Source organism: Schistocerca serialis, chromosome 5, assembly GCF_023864345.2.
Source record: "Schistocerca serialis cubense isolate TAMUIC-IGC-003099 chromosome 5, iqSchSeri2.2, whole genome shotgun sequence".
NCBI lineage: Eukaryota > Metazoa > Arthropoda > Insecta > Orthoptera > Acrididae > Schistocerca > Schistocerca serialis.
The window spans coordinates 296,126,231-296,147,349 of record NC_064642.1 but is presented as its reverse complement, the minus strand read 5'-3'; the positions used below and the strand labels follow the sequence as shown (position 1 = coordinate 296,147,349).

Genomic DNA, 21,119 nt, shown 5'->3' with positions numbered 1-21,119 from the left:
CGGTTCACTTATTTGCCTTACAATACAGAGTAAAGCAGAAAAGTATTTGGGGTTGAAAGGAGCTGTTATTTTACATGAACAGTTCCAGGTGATCAAAATAATCTGCTTTGAAAGAACAGTATTGGTACTTTTGGCATATATGAATGTCTAATATTAATGGCACTGTCATTGCAGATATTTAATTGATAGTAATCATGTCTGACATAACAGATCTAAAGTATTGCAACTGAAAACAGTTAAGCACCATTTGAAACTAGCTTGCTATGCACAATGACAAACAATGAGAACTTTTTCTAATTTTACATTTTTTAGTTACAGAAATGAAACTATGCCTACCTAGATTTATATATTTTTCCACATACATATATGGATAACAAAAATTATTTGGAGTGGGACAGTGGTCACATGTATGGTGCCCTATGACTACAGACTGGCTTATTTGCACCAGAAACAACAAGTAAGTTCTTGTCGTCTTATTTTGCATTCTCGATACTATTAGCTAGAAAATGTGTTTATTCATTAGAAATTTAAGCAACAGCAACATAAATATTATGCCACAGTCAATACATTTGTTCTGCTACTAAAACGAAGCATTTTTAATGTATAACAAATTTATAAAATGATGTTTGCAGCAAGATAATTACATCACAACAATCTTAAATAAATAATTTTTCACATACACAACAATATTTTCACATAAAGAACTTAATGCAGCACACACAAATGTTACATGGAAAAAAAGCATTCCGAGTATACAAATAGGCTTTTCATTCTGCTGGTGGCTCAACAATTTTCAGGCAAATGTCAGCAAATTCCACAAACATAGGTTCCATCATTGCTGCCTGTATTGCTTGTGAAGGAAATTTAGACTTATCAATTGCTATTAACATCTCTCTTAATTCATGGTTTTTCAGAACATCTTTGAGTTCATCCGATTCCGCTGAAAGATAATTACAATAAGAGTATTTAATTTAGTTATATGTAATCTGTTGTTCAAACAATCATCACTGCAGTATATAAATGTAGAGAAATATTCAGTATCATAGCAACCACAATATAAAAACCATTTAAAATTAAACTTTTTTTCCAAATATATTTGTGACTGATATAACAAAGTGACTTTTTTTGTAGTTTTCTTTCATAGAAATACATTTTCAGGCAACTTCTTGACCCTTCATCAAAGAAAGGTGAGGGACATTCCAGCAGCCAACCGCACATTTTCTGTTTAACTGTTCCACTGTCACTGAATTTTTGTCCACTAGACACTTCCTATTCCTGTAAGAGCCCCAACGCAAGTCAGACAGGGATAAATTAGGTTCCTATGAAACACATTCAATGGATACCCAGCGAATTTCATAGTTAAGGCCTGCTGATGCAACTGCACCTCTTCTGGAGAAGCAGAAGATCAGTAATTGGTTCCCAGTATTATTTCCTCAGAGGCAGCATTTACATCCACCAATAATGTACAGTAATATGCTATATTTATAGTCCTCATAATAAAGAAATTTGAATAGCTACACTTTCTGAATGAGGGGAAAAAATGCATTTCTTAACAAAGTGTCCAGGTGCCAGGGTGAGGAAAAGAAGATTTAACAGCTAAAAATAAAAAATATATATAGATCTGATACAGGAGACACACGATGGGGTGGCATATTTGTCACCAGTCATTCAAAGGGACAACACAAGTCAATGATTAAACACAGTCCGAGAAGTTATCAGGAAGACATAGTGGGAGAGTCATGCCATAACAGGCTGAGAATCAAGTTCAGAGAGAGAGATAGAATGTGCCTCCCAACAGTGCGTTGGTCAAGTCTCAACAGAGAACATGTAGTTCTCTTCCCATGAATGTTAATGGTTGGCAACAGATGCCACTTGGGGAAGCTCTGCCTATCAGCAATCTTAACTAGAAGTAAACTGCTTCTAGGATTACATCCTGATTGGGTTGGATTTTTTTGTTTTAGGGTGCAAAAACAACTGGGGTCATATGTGCCCAAGTCAAAACTATGGAACACGAAGACAGGAATTAAAAAGTGATTGCACATCAATCCCAATCGACATGAGAATACAGCTAAAAACAGGGATGTGGAGAAAGGTCTGATACAGGGTGCACAGAATTGGAGGTCCAGAACTAAAAATTAAATGGCCTGTGCCATATCGCTACGACAGATAAGAAGTAAAATGCAGTTTACAGCCCAAGCGCCACTCGCTAAAACGGCCAATAACTAAGATAGCAAACCCAAGCGGGAACGTAAGCAGTTAAAAAATGGGCATTCCATCGGGAAATGGCAAACAGTTAAAACTTGGGCACAAAGTGGTGGGGGGAGCGCTACTTTACAAATGACGATGGCTAAAAAGGCAGTGCCCAATGCATAGTGTAATTAAAATGACCTCCTCGTGGCGCGAGGGCCGAGAAGAGGTCGTCCAAGCCACTGATAGAGCCTTAATGATCTGGAGCTTATTCCCATGAAGGGAGGATCAATGCCGATGCCAAAGTGACACCACCACATGTCAGACAGCACAACAGAGATCGTCAGAGGGAACATAGGAACTAATGGGCTGAGGTACGAGGACTGCAGCCTTGGCAGCAGTGTCAGCAGCCTTGTTTCCTGGCAGACAGACACGCCCAGGAACCCACATAAACACCATAGTGGCTCCATCAAGAGCGGGCAAGTGACAGTTTTCCTGGACCCATTGAACTAAGGGATGGGCAGTTTACAGCGCACAGAGACTTTGAACGGCGCTGAGAGTGTCTGAGCAGAGGACACAATCGGAAAGCCTGTGTCGCCGGATGTGCTCTGTGGTCTGATTCAGGGTGCTTCCATCCTGTTGTCGGCCAAACAAAAGAATGGCAAGTACTGGCTTTAAATCAAATGTGAGAAAATTTTTTAAATTGTCAATAAAGTATTTCCTGCAACTCCCTAAATGGATGCTGACTTGGACAAAAGGAATGTACGTATTGGTGTTTCATCATTACAAATCGTGAAGAAATAAGTGCTACAGGGTAGAGCACACACTCCAACCATCCGTGGTGCCCACTTAATAGCCTCAACTGCCCCACTGGTAGATTGTGATTGTTGTTGGTGTTACGACCACATTTCAAAAGCTTCAATCCTCCTTTTGTCTGTGCTTTTTATCACTTCTGTTTCACTTCTGTGTACAGTAAATACTGTCACAACAGATTTAATAACAATTACTTATATTAGATTGTAACAAGTTTCTCTTTTTCAGAGATGGTTTTCTTGGTGTAGCCTGCCCGCATTTGATACCTTTTCTACTTCAGTAATCAGTTATTTTGCTTCCCAAATATAGCAAAACCTATCTACTACTTTTAGTGTCTGACTTTCTAATCTTTATTTCCTCAGCATTGCCTGCTTTAATCTCATTACACTCCATTAACCCTTGTTTTTACTTTTGTTGATTCATTCTACAACCCATTTTCAGAGACTAGCCATTTCATTCAAAGTATCTTCCAAATACTTTGCCACTTCTGACACAATTACAATGACATCAGCAAACCTCAAAGTTATTATTTCTTCTCCCTTTTCGAAATTTATTGTTTCGTGTACTGCTTGCTACTTACAGTTTAATTAACATAGGCGATGTAATACATCCCTGTCTCACTTCCTTCTCAATTACTGCCTCCCTTTCGTGTTCTCCTAATCTAACTGCAATCTGTAACATGTTGTAGAGTTTACGCCATCTAACATTGCAAACAAAACCTTTTATCTAAGCCCACAAATGCTATAAATACCGGTTTGACTTCCTTCAGTCTATTTTCTAAAATAGGTGATTCTATATTGCTCTGGAAACCAAACTTAGATATCCCCTGAGGTAAATTTCTGCCATTCGTTCCATCCTTCTCTACATAATTCATGTTACTATTTTGCAGGTATGAATTGTTACACTGATAGTTTGTTGACACACACATCTCCAATTGCCTGCCTTCTTTGGTATTTGTGTTATTGCATTCTCCTGGGTGTCTGTGGGAACCCGTATATCTTACATACCACGTGGAACAGTTTTGTCATGGTGGATTCTCTCAAGGATCATAATAATTCTGAGAGAAAATTAAGTACTTGAGGTACTTTGGTTCAGGTTAGGTCTTTCAGTGTTCTGTAAACTCTTTTTGCAATATCACGGCCCCATCTTACTTTCATTCACATCCTTTTTTCATAATACTGTCCTCAAGTTTTTTTTCCCCCTTTTTGAAATATTTCTAAACACCCCTTCCCAATTTCTCTTATGACCAACTTAAAATTTTGGCTTTTTATGCTCATACGGATGCTTCTCCTACTTTCTAAGTCTTTAGTTAATTTTTGTATAGTCATGCATGCTTCTACAACACTGCACTTCTTCTCTAGCCAGCCCTGCTTTAAGTGTGCCACACTCATTTTTAGATATCGGTATTCTCTACTGTCTGCTTAATTTGCTGCACTTTGCTATTTTCTTCCTTCCTCAATTAAATTCAATATCTACCGCGTTATACAAAAATTTCTGCCTTATTCTTCTTTCCATGTACTCCTTTCATTTAACTTTTTCTTAATGTTCCCTTTGGAACACTCAACATCCTCTAGTCCTTTCAATTTATCCAGATCTAATTTATTAACCTTTTAGTGGGTGCAATGGGGGATCGAGTACCCATTGCAGAATTTCTTAGTGCTGTAGCGTAACACTTAGCCCTGTGACATGGCAGCTCTAGATATTTGTTCAGCTGCCGCCCCCTCTCCCCTACTCCTTCCCTCTACTACCCTCCCTCCACGACTCAAGAGCCCACAGTATTGTGTTGTTTCACAGGGAAAGCGGTAGTGGGCACTCCAGACCCTGCGCGCCTGCTTGTGTTAATACTTGATTTTTTTTCCTGAGAATTTTGAAGGTTTGTACCATTTTCACTTTCACTTTATCTACTAACACAGAACAGGATGACGAAAGCGAGAGTGAGGAAGAAATAAGTTCAGAAATTGAGGTGCTCTTAGGAAAACACAAACTTTCAAAATGGAATAAAAAACTGGCCTCTAAAACAAAACTAACTAAGCAAAATCATAACACAGAAGTTTCACCCAGTCTCACAAGATATCCAAACTTTATTTATAATGAAGTTTATACATTTTTCAAGCTTTTCCAAACTGATATGACTGATAATTTAGTATCCCATAATAACAAACAAACGGGCAAACTTAGAATACACTATAAACATACAAGATATTGTTAAGTTACATAGAGATGTGAAATTATGGCACTATTTGCATCTTATTTTTGGTAGATTTAAAGAAAGGCCAACATGTAAATTTAAAACAATCATGGGAGTCAGTACTGGCATGGATATCCTGAGGGCCACAATGAGCTATAAGAGATTTTTAGATATAACTTATCATAGACACAGACAAGTGATATGGGCCACCGTCTCCTGTGCACAATCCTTTTATTCAAAACTAGCCTGTCGATTGTACTGCAACCAATTTGCCCTTTGTATCGTCCATCTTTGTGGTCTCCTGTCAGCCACCGCCCTAGTCGGCAGATGTATCCACACTGGAAAGTGGTCACTAGAATGTAAATCTGTAGCCACTTCCCACTGAATGGCATCTGCAATAGCTGGGGAACAAAAACAAAGGCCTATGGCTGAAGAAGGCCCTATGGCTGTGGAAAAGTGTGTCATCTGACCGATGTTCAGAAGGCAGATATTCTCAAAATGGATGAGTCGCTTGATCATCCGAACCTTGTAACAAGGGGTAGCTGAGCCCAACAGCACACTGTGTGCATTGAAGTCTCCCACAAGGAAGAATGTTTGATTGGTTGATTGGTTGGTTTAAAAGAGGACAGAAGGGACCAAACTATAAGGTTATCGGTCCCTTGTTCCTAAAAAAACAATGCCACAAGTGTGAGAAGAAAATGGATGAAACACATAACACAAAACAGAAAGAAAGGAAAAGCCACATGAACGAAGGGAAGGCAACCAATACTAAAAGGAACAAAAGAGGACAAGAAAACAACAGAGAGACGCTAGAAACAGAAGAGAGTAAAACGTGAAAGCAGATTACAGTGGTTGGCCAATCACGAGAATAAAAAGGGAAAGCCAGCCACTCTGCAACACATTAAAACCACCACCCTAAAAGCACTAGGGTGCAGGACACAGAGGGACAAAGGACATATGCTAAAACCTACATAGAAGTATAAAACCCACTCTCACGGATAAAATGTAAAACTAAAGCTGCTGTGGAGGCATTGTCGCCCAACACCGAAGGTAGTGTGCTGGGACAGTTAAAAGCCTGCCGCAGAGTGGCAGAAAGTGGGTAGTCCAGCAAGAGGTGAACGACTGTCATTGAGGAGCTACAGCGACACTGAGGTGGGTCCTCGCGATGGAGTAGGTAAGCATGCGTTAGCCATGTATGGCCAATGCAGAACCGGCAGAGGACAACTGATTCCCTGCGAGAGGCCTGCATCGAAGACTTCCACACATTCATAGTCTCCTTAATGACACACAGTTTGTTGTGCGTACTGTTATGCCATTCCATCTCCCAGAGCCGGAAAACCCTGCAGTGTAAGACAGAACGCAGGTCAGCTTCGGAGATGCCTATCTCCAGAAGCGGTTTCCGCGTCACCTGTTTGGCCAGCCTGTCGGCAAGTTCATTGCTGGGGCTTCAGACATGTCCTGGGGTCCACACAAACACCATGGAATGGGACTACTCCTGAATGGACACTACCAGAGGGTGGCAAGGGTAGCACTGGTCGATAGCTTGTAGGCTGCTCAATGAGTCAGTACATAGGAGAAATGACTCACCAGGGCATGAGCGGATGTACTCAAGAGCACGAGATATGGCCGCCAGCTCTGCAGTGAAAACACTGCAGACAACTGGCAAGGAGTGCTGCTCAATATGTCCTCCATGAACATATGCAAAGCCTACGTAACCATCAGCCATTGAGCCGTCGGTGTAAACCACTTCAGAACCCCGGAACACGTCAAGAATCGAGAGGAAGTGACAGCGGGGAGTGGTAGGGTTAACAGAGTACTTAGGGCCATGCAAAAGGTCTGGACGAAGCTGCGGGCTGAGGCGTATACCATGGAGGCGTACGTGAATGGACCGCAAGTAGAGGTGGTACATGGAAGGACTCTAGTTCGGAGAGAAGAGACCGCACGCGAACCGCAATCGTTAGCCCCGATGTGGGCTGCTGATGCAGGAGATTGACTGCGGCGGGTGCGAAAAGGAGAAGATAATTCGGATACTCAGGGGAACTATGAATGTGTGCTGCGTAACTGGCCAGCAGTTGTGCACATCTGATCTGCAGTGGAAGGACGCCAGCCTCCACCAGTACACTGGTCACCAGACTTGTCCTAAAAGCTCCTGTCGCTAATTGAACCCCTCAGTGGTGCACAGGGTTGAGTGAATGCAATGCTGAAGGCACTTCCGAACCATAAACCACACTCCCATAGTCAGTTTGGGATTGGACAAGGGCTCTGTAGAGCTGCAGCAGCGTACAGCGATCTGCAACCCAATTGGTGTTGCTTAGGCAACGGAAGGCACTGAGGTGCTGCCAGCACTTCTGCTTAAGCTGACGAAGATGAGGGAACCAAGCCAATCAAGCATCAAAAACCAGTCCTAGGAATTGCTATGTCTCCACTACAGTGAGTGGATCGTCATTAAGGTGAAGTGCAGGTTCCAGATGAATGGTATGAAGCCGACAGAAGTGCATGACACACGACTTTGCGACTGAAAACTGGAAGCCGTGAGCTAGAGCCCATGACTGTGCCTTTTGGATGGCTCCCTGGAGGTGCCGCTCAGCAACAACAGTATTGGAGCAGCAGTACGAAATACAGAAGTCGTCTGCATACAGAGAAGGTGAGATGGAGGGCCTAGCAGCTGCCGCTAGACCGTTATTGGCCACTAAAAATAGACACACTCAATACAGCGCCCTGCGGGACTCCATTCTCCTGGATATGGATGGAATTATGGGAGTCACCAACTTGGGCACGGAAAGTATGGAGCGACAGGAAGTTTTGGATAGAAATCGGGAGTTGTCCCCGGAGTCCCAACTCATACAATGTGGCAAGGATATGATGTCACCAAGTTGTGTAGTATGCTTCATGTAAGTAAAAAAAGATGGCAATCTAGTGTTGCCGTCTGGAAAAGGCTGTTTTGATGGCAGATTTGATGGACACAAGATTATCAGTGGTAGAGCGATCCTGGCGGAAGCCGCCCTGACATGGAGCCAGCAAGCCATGTGATTCCAGGACCCAACCCAACCGCCGACATACTATACATTCCAGCAGCTTACAAAGAACGTTGGTCAGGCTGATGGGCCGATAGCTATCCACATCAAGCGGGTGTTTACTGGGTTTTAGCACTGGAATGATGGTGCTCTCTCGCCATCGCACCAGAGCTGGTTGAAGATGACGAGAAGATGTCACTTGCAGTCAGATGAGAGGTGTTTAATCATCTGGCTGTGGAACCCATCTGGCTCAAGAGCTGTGTTGGGGCAATGTGCAAGGGCACTGAGGAGCTCCCACTCTGTAAATGGGGTGTTATAGGATTCACTGCAGCATGTAGTGAATGAGAGGACATTCCCTTCCAGCCGTCGTTTGAGTGTGCGAAAGACTGGGGGGTAATTCTCCAATGCAGAGGCTCGAGCAAAGTGTTCGGCAATTGCATTTGTGTCGGTACATAGCTCGCCATTTATGGTAACACTGGGGACAGCTGTTGGGGCCTGGTACCCAAAAAGACGTTTGATCTTTGCCCAGACTTGGGAAGGTGACGTGTGGCACCCAATGGTGGAGACTTATCTCTCCCAACACTCCTTCTTCCGTTGTTTGATAAGGTAGCGAACAAGGGCATGGAGCTGTTTAAAGGCTATGAGGTGCTCCATGGAAGGGTGCTGCTTATGCCGCTGTGGGGGAGATTCAGCGGTGACAGCAGAGGTGAAAGTTCCCCAGTCCGCCTTGTTCAAAGCCCATCTGGGCAGGTGTCCATGTGCCTGATGCTGGGGCAGTGACAGGAAGATGGGGAAGTGGTCACTACCACACAGGTCATCATGTGCTCTCCAGTGGATAGATGGGAGAAGTCCTGGGCTGCAAATTGATAAATCAATGGCTGAATAACTACCATGAGCCACACTGAAATGTGTGGTGGACCCAGTATTTAAGAGGCAGAGGTCGAATTGCGACAGTAAAGTTTCAACATCTCTGCCTTGGCCAGTAAGCATGGTACCACCCCAAAAGGGGTTATAGGCATTAAAATCTCCCAGAAGTAGGAAAGGTTTAGGGAGTTGATCAATCAGTGCAGCTAATACATTCAAGGGTACTGCACCATCTGAAGAAAGATATACATTGCAGACAGTTATTTCCTGCGTCGTCGTCATTCTGAAAGCCACAGCTTCAAGAGGGGTTTGAAGGGGTACCACATGTTCACTACAGGCCGAGTTTAGGACATAAATGCAAACTCCACCTGACACTCAAGATTATAGTTGCTACGGTTCCTGTAATATCCCTTATAGCCGCAGAGGGCAGGGGTTTGCATTGCTGGGAACCAGGTTTTCTGGAGTGCAATGCAGATGGCAGGTGTAAAGCTTAACAGTTGCCGCAGCTCAGCCAGGCGATGGAAAAAAAACCGCCTCAATTCCACTGGAGGATGACATCGTGAGACTGGGTAGGCATGGAACATTCAATGAGGCAGTTTACACCTCAGAGTCACCTGGTGCCACCGATTTATTGCCTGAGCAGTCTATATCCATTGTGTCCGAGGGTCTAGCGAAATCTAGGTCCTCAGCGGACACCAAAATCTCCACCCCATCCTCAGCTGCAGAGTTTGTAGGTATCAGTGGTGTGGGTGCCACCGCAATTTCCTTGGTCTTAAGGGGGTTTTCTGTTTGATTTCTCTTGGTGCTCCTTGGGTTTCCCTGGCTTGGAGGACTTCACTGGCTCAGCCTCCGGGACTGAGGATGAGCTTGAAGCCCTACAACCAGCTGTTTTTGGGCTCTTCAGCCGCTGGTAGGTGCCATCTTTCCCACTAGAAGAAACCTGGGAAGGGAGTGACCCAAGGGACCCCTTCCTAGCGAGAGAAGCCGGAGAAAACTTATGCTTCTCCGGCTTAGAAGTAGGGATGGATGTTGCTGATGGTTGGGGGCGGTGTTGCTTCCGAGGTAGGTGGTGCAGGAGCAACACGGAAGGAAATGCCCCCCACCATCAAGGGGGCTGGTGTAATCTTCCGGCTCTGAGAGATCACGTGGGTTGGTGGAGCTGATGATGCCAGAACTGTTGTAGCGGATGTCATATGCACAGGATGCAGGTGTTAGATTTTTCTCTTAGCCTCAGTGTAGGTTTGTTGGTCCAGGGTCTTGTACTCTACAATTTTCTTTCTTTCGAGAGAATCCTGCAGTCAGGCGAGCGAGGCAAATGGTGCTCTCCGCAGTCGACACAGACGGGAGGCGGGGCACATGGAGTATTAGGATGTGATGGGCATCTGCAATCTTGGCGTGTGACGCTGGAAGTACAGTGGGAAGACACAGGGCCGAACTTCCAGTGCTTAAAGCACCGCATCGGGGGAGGGAGATATGGCTTTACATCACACCAGTAGACCATCACCTTGAGCTTCTCGGGCAATGTATCTCGCTTAAAGGCCAAGATGAAGGCACCGGTGGCAACCTGATTATCCTTCGGACCACGGTGGACATGCCAGACGAAATGTACACCTCGCCGCTCTAAAACTGGCATGCAGCTTATCGTTGGACTGCAAAAGAAGGTCTCTGTGAAATACGATACCCTGGACCATATTTAAGCTCTCATGGGGAGCGATGATTACAAAAACATCCCCCAGCTTATCACAAGCGAGTAACTCACATGACTGGGCAGAGGATGCTGTTTTGATCAAGACTGATCCAGATCTCATTTTGGACAAGCCCTCCACCTCCCTGAACTCGTCCTCTAAATGCTCAACAAAAAACTGAGGCTTCATCGTCATGAAAGATTCCCCATCAGCTCTCGAATACACAAGGTACCGGGGCGAATAAGATCCGCTGCCATCCTTAACCTGACATTCCTCATATGGTGTGGCCAGGGAGGGGAACAATTTGGGGTTGTACTTCTGTGCGTTGAATTGAGCTCGTGATCGCTTAAGAGACTGCTAGTGTTTCACCACCAGCAAGAGATGATGGACTATGCTTCATTGGGTGTCATCCACCCCGATGCCATCCACTCCAACTAGGTGCCCTCCCCACAGGCGCCACCTAGCCGCACTAAATGCCACCTGGCAGGATGGCCATTGCCAGGAGTCCCAATGCCCCAGGGGGATGGGCATCTACCCCTTGGCATATGTGGGGAGTTAATGGTGCAGGCATCAGCAGAGAGATCCCTGTGTGTTCAGGGGGCTACAACCAACAGGGTACATGGCGGTCCCACCACAATGTGCTGGATATCAGGTGCAAAGAAGTCCATGGTCATCGTTGATGCAGAAATCGACAGTGCATGGTGGAAAACGCACCCAGGAAGGTGTTCTCGACCAAGAGATGGAGAATGGGCAGGACTGCAATGCGACTACGAGAAAATGGGCTAAAGATCTCAATGCACGATGGACAACATGCACCTTGTAAAGCGCCCTTCCCCAATTGGCTCGCTCTTTAGGAAAATTTTGAAGAATGGAGGTGAAACCCTACAAAACCCTACAGGGGTCCATCACATAATGGCTGAAACGTGTGAAATTCCTTTTAGTCACCTTGTATGACAGGTAGGAATACCTCGGGCTTATTCTAACCCCTGGACAAGCAGGGGGGGGGGGGGGGGGGGAGGGGGCGGAGAGGGGAGGAGGAATGGGTGTGGCAGTGCCAGGAAGAGTTCTGTCAACGTGTCTGCATCCAAAGCATCATTAGGTGGAAGATACAATGAACACATTGTTACATTAAAGGGCGCTAGGACTTTCATGGCATTTGCTTGTATGGTCGTGGTAAAAGAAGTGGCATCTGTCATCAACGAAATCAGCCACTTCACCTTTAGCCCTGTCTCCAGTAATATCATTCTTCCCGTAGACGTGGTAACCCTACAATGCTGGAGTCTCAGTGACTTCAAGATGTGTTTCTTTTAAGCAGATGCAGAATGCTTTCTCCTGGACCAGGAGCTGTAATTCTTCCAAATGTGAGCGACATCCATTTAAATTCCACTACAATACGTGAAGTCCCTGCGGAAGACATTGTTTAGCAATTGTAGTTCTTCTCTTTCTCACTCGGAGGTGACAATTTACCGGGTAGGTCAGGGGGAACGTTAGCCGGTTTCTGGCTCTCCGGTTCCTCCGATTAGAAGTCCATACTCTCAAGAGCATAGTCCCCATCAGATAGGGAGAGAGCTTGCTCTTCCAAATGTGAGCGACATCCATTTAAATTCCACTACAATACGTGAAGTCCCTGCGGAAGGCATTGTTTAGCAATTGTAGTTCTTCTCTTTCTCACTCGGAGGTGACAATTTACCGGGTAGGTCAGGGGGAACGTTAGCCGGTTTCTGGCTCTCCGGTTCCTCCGATTAGAAGTCCATACTCTCAAGAGCATAGTCCCCATCAGATAGGGAGAGAGCTTGCCAATCCAAAGGTTAAACTACCACTTTCTTTGACTTGGAACTACTTTCCGAATAACGGCTTTCTTTCTTACGGGAGGAGGTGGTTGCTTGGGTCGAGGGAACAGCTTATGATGGTGGGCAGTGGTATGTGGCTTAGGTGGTGCCCATTGCTGACTGCTTCTGAGTAACTTTTGTTACCAAATGTCCCCCCCCCCCCCTCCCCCACAGGTACACTGGCAAGTGCAAGTGCTCATACTTGAATCTGTCATCTTAGTTTGTGTATGGGCATAACACTTGGCAATTGACGTCTTAAGGGCTGATGCAAAAGAAGTAGCAAAAACGGAGGTCACATAGCTTTGAAAGCTTTCTTAGCTTCACCATAGTGTGTGTGTCTCTGATTTTCAACTCCTGAATTTTCTTTCCCTCACTGTAAACATTACATTCTGCTCCACACTGGGTGATCCCTGAAGCAGTTTACACATTTCGGAGGAAGTATATAAGAATTGCCCGATTTGTGAGCTGAGCCTCTAAAATTGCCAAATGTATCCCTCCCTTTAAGTCCCATACTAGTATGGCCAAATCTTTGACATTCGAAGCATCGCATTGGGTTAGGAACAAACAGGTGAATCTTAAGACAGATGTACTGTACCGTACACAAGAGCATCGTCAGCAAACAATCACAGATCGCTGCCCGCACTGTCTGCCAAATCATTTATGTGTATAAAGAACAGCACTGATCCTATCACACTTCCCTGTGGCACTCTTGATGATACCCTTGTCTCTGATGAACACTCACTGTCCAGGACGCAATATACTGTGTTCTATTGCTTAGAAGTCTTCGAGCCACTCACTCACCTGTGAACTTATTCTATATGTTCATACCTTTGTTAACAGCCTGCAGTGGGGCACTGTGTCAAACACCTTCCGGATATCTAGAAATATAACATCTGCCTGTTGCCCTTCATCCATAGTTTGCAGCATATTATGTGAGAAAAGGGCAAGCTGAGTTTTGCACGAGTTATGCTTTCTAAACGTATGCTGATTTGTGGACATAAAGCTTCTCAGTCTCAAGAAAGTTTATTATATTCAAACTGAGAGTATGTTCAAGGATTCTGGAGCCAACCAAAGTAGCGATATTGGTCTGTAATTTTCTGGGTCAATTCTTCTAACCACCTTATATACTGGAGTCACCTGCACTTGTTTTCAGTTACTTGGGACTTTGTGCTGTGCAAGAGATTCACAATATATGCAAGCTAGGTAAGGGGCTAATGCCGCAGAGGACTCTTTGTAAAACCATATTGGGACTCCATCCAGACCTGGTAATTTATCTGTTTTCAACTCTTTCTGTTGTTTGTCTATGCCAGTGATGCTTATTACTATGCCCTTCATCTACACCTACATATATACTCCGTTAGCCACCAAGTGGTGTGTGGCGGAGGGCACAATTTGCACCAAAGTCATATTTCCCCCCCTTTGTTCCACTCGCAGACCGCGCAAGGGAAATACGACTGTCGGAATGCATCGGTACGAGCTCTTATTTCCCTTATCTTTGAATGATGATCATTACACGATCTGAAAGTTGGTGGTAATAATATATGCTCTACATCCTCGCTGAAGATTTGATTTCAGAATTTAGTGAGCAGCCCCTTCTGTTTAGTGCGTCGTCTATCTGCAAGTGTGTCCCACTTCAAACGTTCTGTGAGATTTGTAACGCTCTCACGATGGCTAAATGTACCTGTCACGAATCATGCTGCTCTTCTTTGGACCTTCTCAATCCCTTCTCATACGAGAGACTGCGCGACGGTCAAACAACGGTACCTATGTACGATTCTCCTGCATGAACAATTTCTTAACTGCAAAATTTAAAACTTCATCTTTACTTTTCCTATCTCCTACTGCTACACTAAACTAGTAAATGGGTGAGTGGATAGAAGTCTTAGACCCACTTAGTGATTTTACGTGGGACCAGATTTTTGTTGAGTTCAGCAGATCTGTTGCCAATGTACGATGGTGGTAGTTGTTTAAAGGTTCGCACATCAATCTTTTTAAAGACTGATGAATTTCTGTTAACTTTTGCCTGTCGTCAGTCGCACTTTCTCTTTTGAACCGAGAGTGTAACAGCCTTCAATTCCCAGCATTATTTGAATTTTGTTGTTGAACTACAGTGGGTCTTTCTTGTCCTTACTCCACATACTAGGCACATACTTCTGCAGAATATGATTTACAATCCGTTTAAGATTTACCCTCTAAGTCCATCATACTGTAACTGAATGATGTCAATTCATTTCCAAGTTGGATGCTAATAACTGTCTATCTGCTCTTTCTAGCAGAAATACTCTCCTAGGCTACTTTATCGATTCCATTAACTTCAGTTACCAAAGTCGCTATAATGACATCATGATCACTAATACCTGTCTCCATACTGATACCACCAATCAGGCCTGTTTGTAGCTATAAGGTCTAAAATATTTCCACTGTGTGTGGGCTGTAGAACTAGCTGCTCAAGACAGTTTTTGGGAAACTGCGTTCAAGAGAACTTCGGAAGACTGTGTGCCTGTACCCCCTGCAATGAATAGTTTATACTCTGTAGTTTAGAGTCTCTTCCAATTAATATTGCACAATGTGGGTACTTCCATACTACTGACCGTAGACTGACTGTCAATGACTGTAAAACTGTCACAGCAGAATCAAGTGGCCAGTAAAAACATCCAACAATTAACTACTTTTTCCACCTAGATCTGTTGTATGTGACCAGGTAACTTCACTGGACAGATCAAATTCAGTCTCAGTAGAGAGAATATTGTTTCCAATTTGAAATTTTTTTGGGTCCAAGTGAAAGCTACATTTTCATAATTCATTTAACAGACCTCTAATTTCTAACCTGTAATTAGATTTTTGTTGGGTATAGCAGTACATACATGATATTACAATGTGGAATAATTGAAGTTTCGTTGCAATTTCCTTACATTTGCTAGACGTATCACATTAATGCTTGGATACAAAAGAAAAAGAAAGTAAAGCTAATGAAAGTGAACATTAATTTTAGTGGGAAGTAAACTAGTGCCCATTACATAAATAACACTGCTCTCTCTCTCTCTCTAGCTTTGCCATTTACACATTCTTACAAGTAGATGAACTTTATACGGGACTACTATATCACTAAATACTACTATGTAAAAAACAGCAATGTATACCTAATGCTTGTAGCTTCTCCTTGGCAACAGCATCTTCTGACGTGGATTCAGCATTTTCTTCTGCTGCACTTACCAAATTAAGACGACGCTGTACCTGTCTGTATACTACAGGCTTACATGTTGTTGAAGATTTGTGAGTCTTCCAGCAGTCAAGAGAACAACTGAAATACGTATTACAATACAATGATACCATCTATGGTATTAATGGAAAATGTATTCTACTTTCAATACTCTTTCCCTTATGCACAAATTTTCTAAAAGTCCAAGCCTTCACCATGGTGTGATGGGTAAAATCACAATGGCGTAGCTGGCTTTACAGTGGACTTTAATCCAGGATTGGAGTTCTGTTGTTGCTACAGAAACTGGAAACAATATATAGGCCTATAATTCTATAATGCGACTGCTGTTGAGATGGTAAAAAATCCGGACTTTGAAAATGTATCTGCACAATCTCCTTCAATTTCAGCAAAATATAACTGAAAATAGTTTTTGTTATGGCTAGGGGTGATATTTATTTAAGATTCCGGTCTCGAGACGAATCAAGCACTATGCAGTTCGCCGCTCATAGGAGTATTTCAGAAGTGCATAAAAGAAAAACAAGTAGGGCGTAAATCCTACAGAATATATTCATGGTGCAAAATGCAAAAAATGGGCTGCTGTAACAGTTACCATCATGGTTTCCACATTACAATAATATCCTACGTATCAGACAGAGTAAATACTTACTAAGAAATCAGACATTCCGGACATTTATACTTCGACTTTCCAAGCTCGCATACATTGCAAACAATTGTCATCTTCCAGTCCTTGCACTTCACACACGGTTCTGGCGACAGCTATATACAAACACTTACTTCAGTAAGTGTAATGTTGGTGTGCTTGTTTATTCTAGTAGTAGTAGTTTGTTTTTACAGTAGTGCCATGAGATTTTTTTTTAATTTGAAGGATTCTATTGAAGAAACTTCTTTGTAACTTGTGCATTTCTTGACATTTGATATGAAACATTAATGTGTCAATAAAAATATTTTTTCAAACGAAGGTTTTGGAAAATCCTAGAGGAACAAAGTACAACTGTGTTATCGTTGTGTTGTCATCATTGCGAAAATATGGCAGATACAAATTTGCCGCTTCGTCTAACTGTAGAGTTTGGGTATGTAATTTTTCTGACTTAATTTTATTGGCATGGGTAATTTTTTCGCATTTCTCCTTCGTTTGAAGTACCATTGTGTTCACTTATTAACATTTCCCAAAAGTCACTTTACCAAAAAAGAAAAATGTAATACTAATGTGTCAGTCGTACTTACAATAAATTTATTAATCTTGCTCTGCCCTGCCGCTGTGCACAGTCGTTATTTTATGCTTCTGTGTTTGATAAAATATCATTTTACTAGCGGTAGTGTATCTTCCTGTAGTTTCAACGTAATACAGACTTCCTGGACGAATGTCATCAACGAAACTTTTATGATTGTCTACAGAAATAGACTTACTCTTCATGAACGGCGAAGCACTTCTAGAAAATTTGTGCATAGGAGGGCATTGCGTATCATCAGTGTGTAGTGTGTGGTAGCGTAATCTGCGATGTCAATAGCATGTGTTGAATCTCTAGCGAATAGTAGCATGTGACTTACAACTCTCGACAGTCGAAGAAAATTCCGGCAAGGTTATATTTTACGAGCATTATTTATTTATTATTTTGGTAATTAATTTTTCTCTTTGCACGTACCTGTGAGATAATAGAAAAACGACTGCCTGCTGCTAACGTTTAACTATACATTCACTCCTGTATCAGTGTTAACAGTGGGCTTCTTGAGATTTCAGTATTTCTATAGTAAAGAATGTGCTCTTTAATTTTTGCATGGAGGCGTATGACAGAGGGGGAAAAACTATTTTTCAGAGGAATGTAAAATGTTGCATTTGAATACTGTATGTGAATTAAAGGATGGTTATTACCCTAATAAAATTTTTGGGCTTCCCCATAATGGTTGCTGAGTGCTTCAGATATAAATTTCGTTGAAAAAAACTTATTTCATATGGTTGTATCGTAGTAGATAGGTTTGTATTCACCCAGATGCTAAATTTATCACTTACAGTAAGTACTCTGATCTGTTTAAATATGTGTTTTGGCTTAGTACATTAAATTTGCTTATTGGATCTAAACACTTCACTAGACCACATGGTCTACTATCAGCTATGCAATGTGCAAATCATTGTTCGTTCCATGGTAAAAGTTAATTGCTACTAAATAGTATTGCTTATGTCCTCGTATACCTACCATGCTCAGTTGAATCGTACCTTCACTACAGAAGCTACATTTGATAGTCTTTAGGGTGTTCCAAAACACTGACAGAAAACATATTCCTGGAGTGTGGTATGAAACTACTAAGTGTGTCATTGTGATTCTTGAGGCTAACTCAGGTTGGTAAATACATTCCCCAAGTCCTACTTGAGATTAACAAACCATTTGATCATGGTAAAAAGTTGTCCTGTCTATTAGACATCCATAATTAGTCTGTTAACCATTGTAGTTACAAGAAAAGTAGTGTTAGTACTGTATTTAAAGTAATTACAGTAGATGAACCCCTCTCCATAAAGACTGACACTTTGCAAAATTTGTCCTGTTGTAGTTTATACAGATTAATGTAGCTAAATGACAGGTAACAACTATTTAAGGGACAAAACAAACTTATGCTTTATTCGCACAACACACATTAATACATTTGACTACCAAATTATATTATGTTGCCCCATCAACAAACATGGGACATATATATTCCATAGAGTCTAATGCACTCTGCACATCATATCTTGTGCGCCACTATGCACACTGGAAAATGTTTCTTCACATATACCCAACACTCCCCCTTGATCGAATGTTTTTCAGATACTCAACACCATAATGTTTAACCAGCTTCTGAAATTTGTCCTCACTGAGAGGTTTGGTTAGGAGATAACATAACATTTCTTCTGTGCATAGATAAGTGAGGATTATATTCCCCTGTTCCACATGTCGTCTTATAAAGTGATGCCTTATGTCAATATGTTTGGATCTTACACTGGTGACATTATTTTTTGCAAGTTTAATAGCTCCCATATTGTCACAAAATATCACAGTTGGCTTTAATGTTGGAGGAGATTCTGTTTCACTCATCAGTGTATGGATCCAAAGAGCTTCTTGGATAGTGGAGGACAAGGCCATATATTTAGCTTCTACAGTACTCAAGGCAACAGTTCTTTGTCTCTTACAAGACCTTGATATCAATCTTCCCATTAGTCTAAAACAACTTGCAGTGATGGAGTATCTTCTTTCTAACTCATTTCCCCAGTCTGCATCACTGTATCCTTCTAAATTTGCATTTCCAGTTTCAGAGTATTTTAACTTATAATCAGCAGTTCCATTTAAATATCTGAATATTCTCTTGACTGCCATCCAGTGCTTTTCTTTCAGATCACTGCAAAACTTGCTTTCTGCATTTGTGGCAAATGCAATGTCTGGTCTGGAAGACTGTGCTAAGTACAGTAGACTTCCTACAGCTTCCAAATAGGGTACACTTTCCTTACATTTCTTGTCATCATCAGTTATTAGCAGTTTTGCATTGTTTTTCATAGGAGTAGGAACAGGTTTACAATTTTTCATTTTGAACTTTTCTAAGATCTTCCTTTTTTACAGAGATTGATCAATCGATAATTCTCCTCTGTTGGCACTTCTTAGAATCTTCATGCCTAAGTATTGATTAATTTCCCTTAAATCATGCATATTAAATTCTGTCCATAACTGTTCTTTAAAAACTCCATCTGGCTTTCACTATTGGTTAAAATAAAAGAATCATCTACCCATATGGCCATGATTGCAATTTCTTCATTACTTCTTTTATGATATATACTGGAATCTGCCTTTGACTGTAACATACCTAGTTTTATCAAACTTTTATGCAAACATTTATTCCAGTAATGGCCACTTTGCTTTAAACCATATATGCCTTTCTTCAAACGCCAAATTCTCCTTTTCCCTTTATAAGGTCGCTTAATTTCATCAGGTGAAATCACATATGTTTCCTCTTCCAGTCTTCCATTCAGGTAGGCTGTTTTCACATCCATTTGATGAATTAATAAGTCTTCCTTTACTGCCAGAACTAAAAGGTATCTTAATGATGAATACTTCACCACTGGCAAGAAAGTTTCATTGTAATCTATTCCTTCTTTCTGGGAATATTCTTTAACTACCAATCTGGTTTTGAATTTTGGTATTGCACTTTCAGGATTTTTAATACTTAACACCCATCTTGTTCCCAGTGGCTTTTTATTTTCAAGCACGCCCACCCATTCATATGTATCATTATCCACAAAAGATTGCAGCTGCTTTTCAACAGCCTTTTTTCAATCTTGAGCATTTGAACTTGCTGAAACTTCATCAGCTGTGATTGGTTCATTGTTGATGGTTTGGGCAGCATATATTTCATAATCTGGATATTCTTTTGGTTTTACTATACGTGAAGACCGCCTTAAACTGACTTCCTCTGTTGAATCTTCTTCCTCAATTTGATTCTCGGGTAGCACATCAGCTTCCTCTTTATTCTCGTCTTCTTCTGTTTCAGTTTCCATCTCTGTTTCAGCACTATCACACATTATGCTTGATTGCATTACTGTGTCATTTTGACTACTATTCTTTATTTTAGGTCTATAATCCTCCAAAAATACATCTCTACTACGTATTGTCTTCTTATTCACAGGATTATAAAATCTGTAGCCTTTTGAATCCTTACAGTAGCCAACAAAAATATATTTTTGAGATTTTGCATCCAACTTTCCTCTTAATGGTTTTGGAATCTGAACCAGGGCTTCACATCCAAAGACTTTTAAGTGCTTTAGATCCAGTTTCTTCCCAGTCCATACTTCATAAGGTGTCTTTTGTCTCACAGCTTTGGTAGGTGATCTGTTAATTAAATACACCGATGTTGACACAGCCTCTGCCCAAAAACACTTAGGTAGCTCAGCATAGCTTAACATACTTCTTGCCTTTTTTACAATGGTTCTATTGGCTCATTCTGCAACTCCATTCTGAGAAGGACTGTAGCGAATGGTAGTCTGATGCCTAATACCCATTCCATTCAACTGTTCCTTTAACCGTCTGTTTACGTATTCTGATCCATTGTCTGATCTAATAATTTTAATTTTCTTCCCAGTCTGTCTTGTTTGGGCAGCATATATTTCATTATTTTGCAATAAACAACAAATACATCACTCACTTTATCCTTGCTACTTATAAAATAAACATGCACATATGTAGAAAAATCGTCTATGAATGTCAGGAAATAGAAGCTACCTCCTAAGGATTCATTCTCCATAGGTCCACAAAGATCTGAATGTATGAGTTGCAAGACTTCGGTAGATCTGCTCCGACT

The 21,119-nt window shown here is 41.9% G+C and overlaps 2 protein-coding genes across 2 annotated transcripts in view; one reads left to right on the top strand and one right to left on the bottom strand.

Moving 5' to 3' along the window:
- Positions 1-285: 285 nt before the first annotated feature.
- On the bottom strand, positions 286-16,604 carry LOC126481240 (zinc finger HIT domain-containing protein 3). Its single transcript, XM_050104853.1, has 3 exons — positions 16,447-16,604; positions 15,721-15,881; positions 286-940 (listed from the first exon to the last, which is right to left on the bottom strand). The coding sequence occupies exons 1-3, from the start codon at positions 16,515-16,517 to the stop codon at positions 768-770; spliced, it is 405 nt and encodes a 134-aa protein (XP_049960810.1). The 5' UTR covers positions 16,518-16,604; the 3' UTR covers positions 286-767.
- Positions 16,605-16,664: 60 nt separating this feature from the next.
- LOC126481241 (ubiquitin-related modifier 1) overlaps positions 16,665-21,119 on the top strand; it is a 59,632-nt gene continuing 55,177 nt past the window's right edge. Inside the window, exon 1 of the mRNA XM_050104854.1 lies at positions 16,665-16,870. Coding sequence (XP_049960811.1) covers positions 16,827-16,870 — 44 coding nt within the window. The 5' untranslated portion in view covers positions 16,665-16,826. The remainder of the gene's footprint in view (positions 16,871-21,119) is intronic.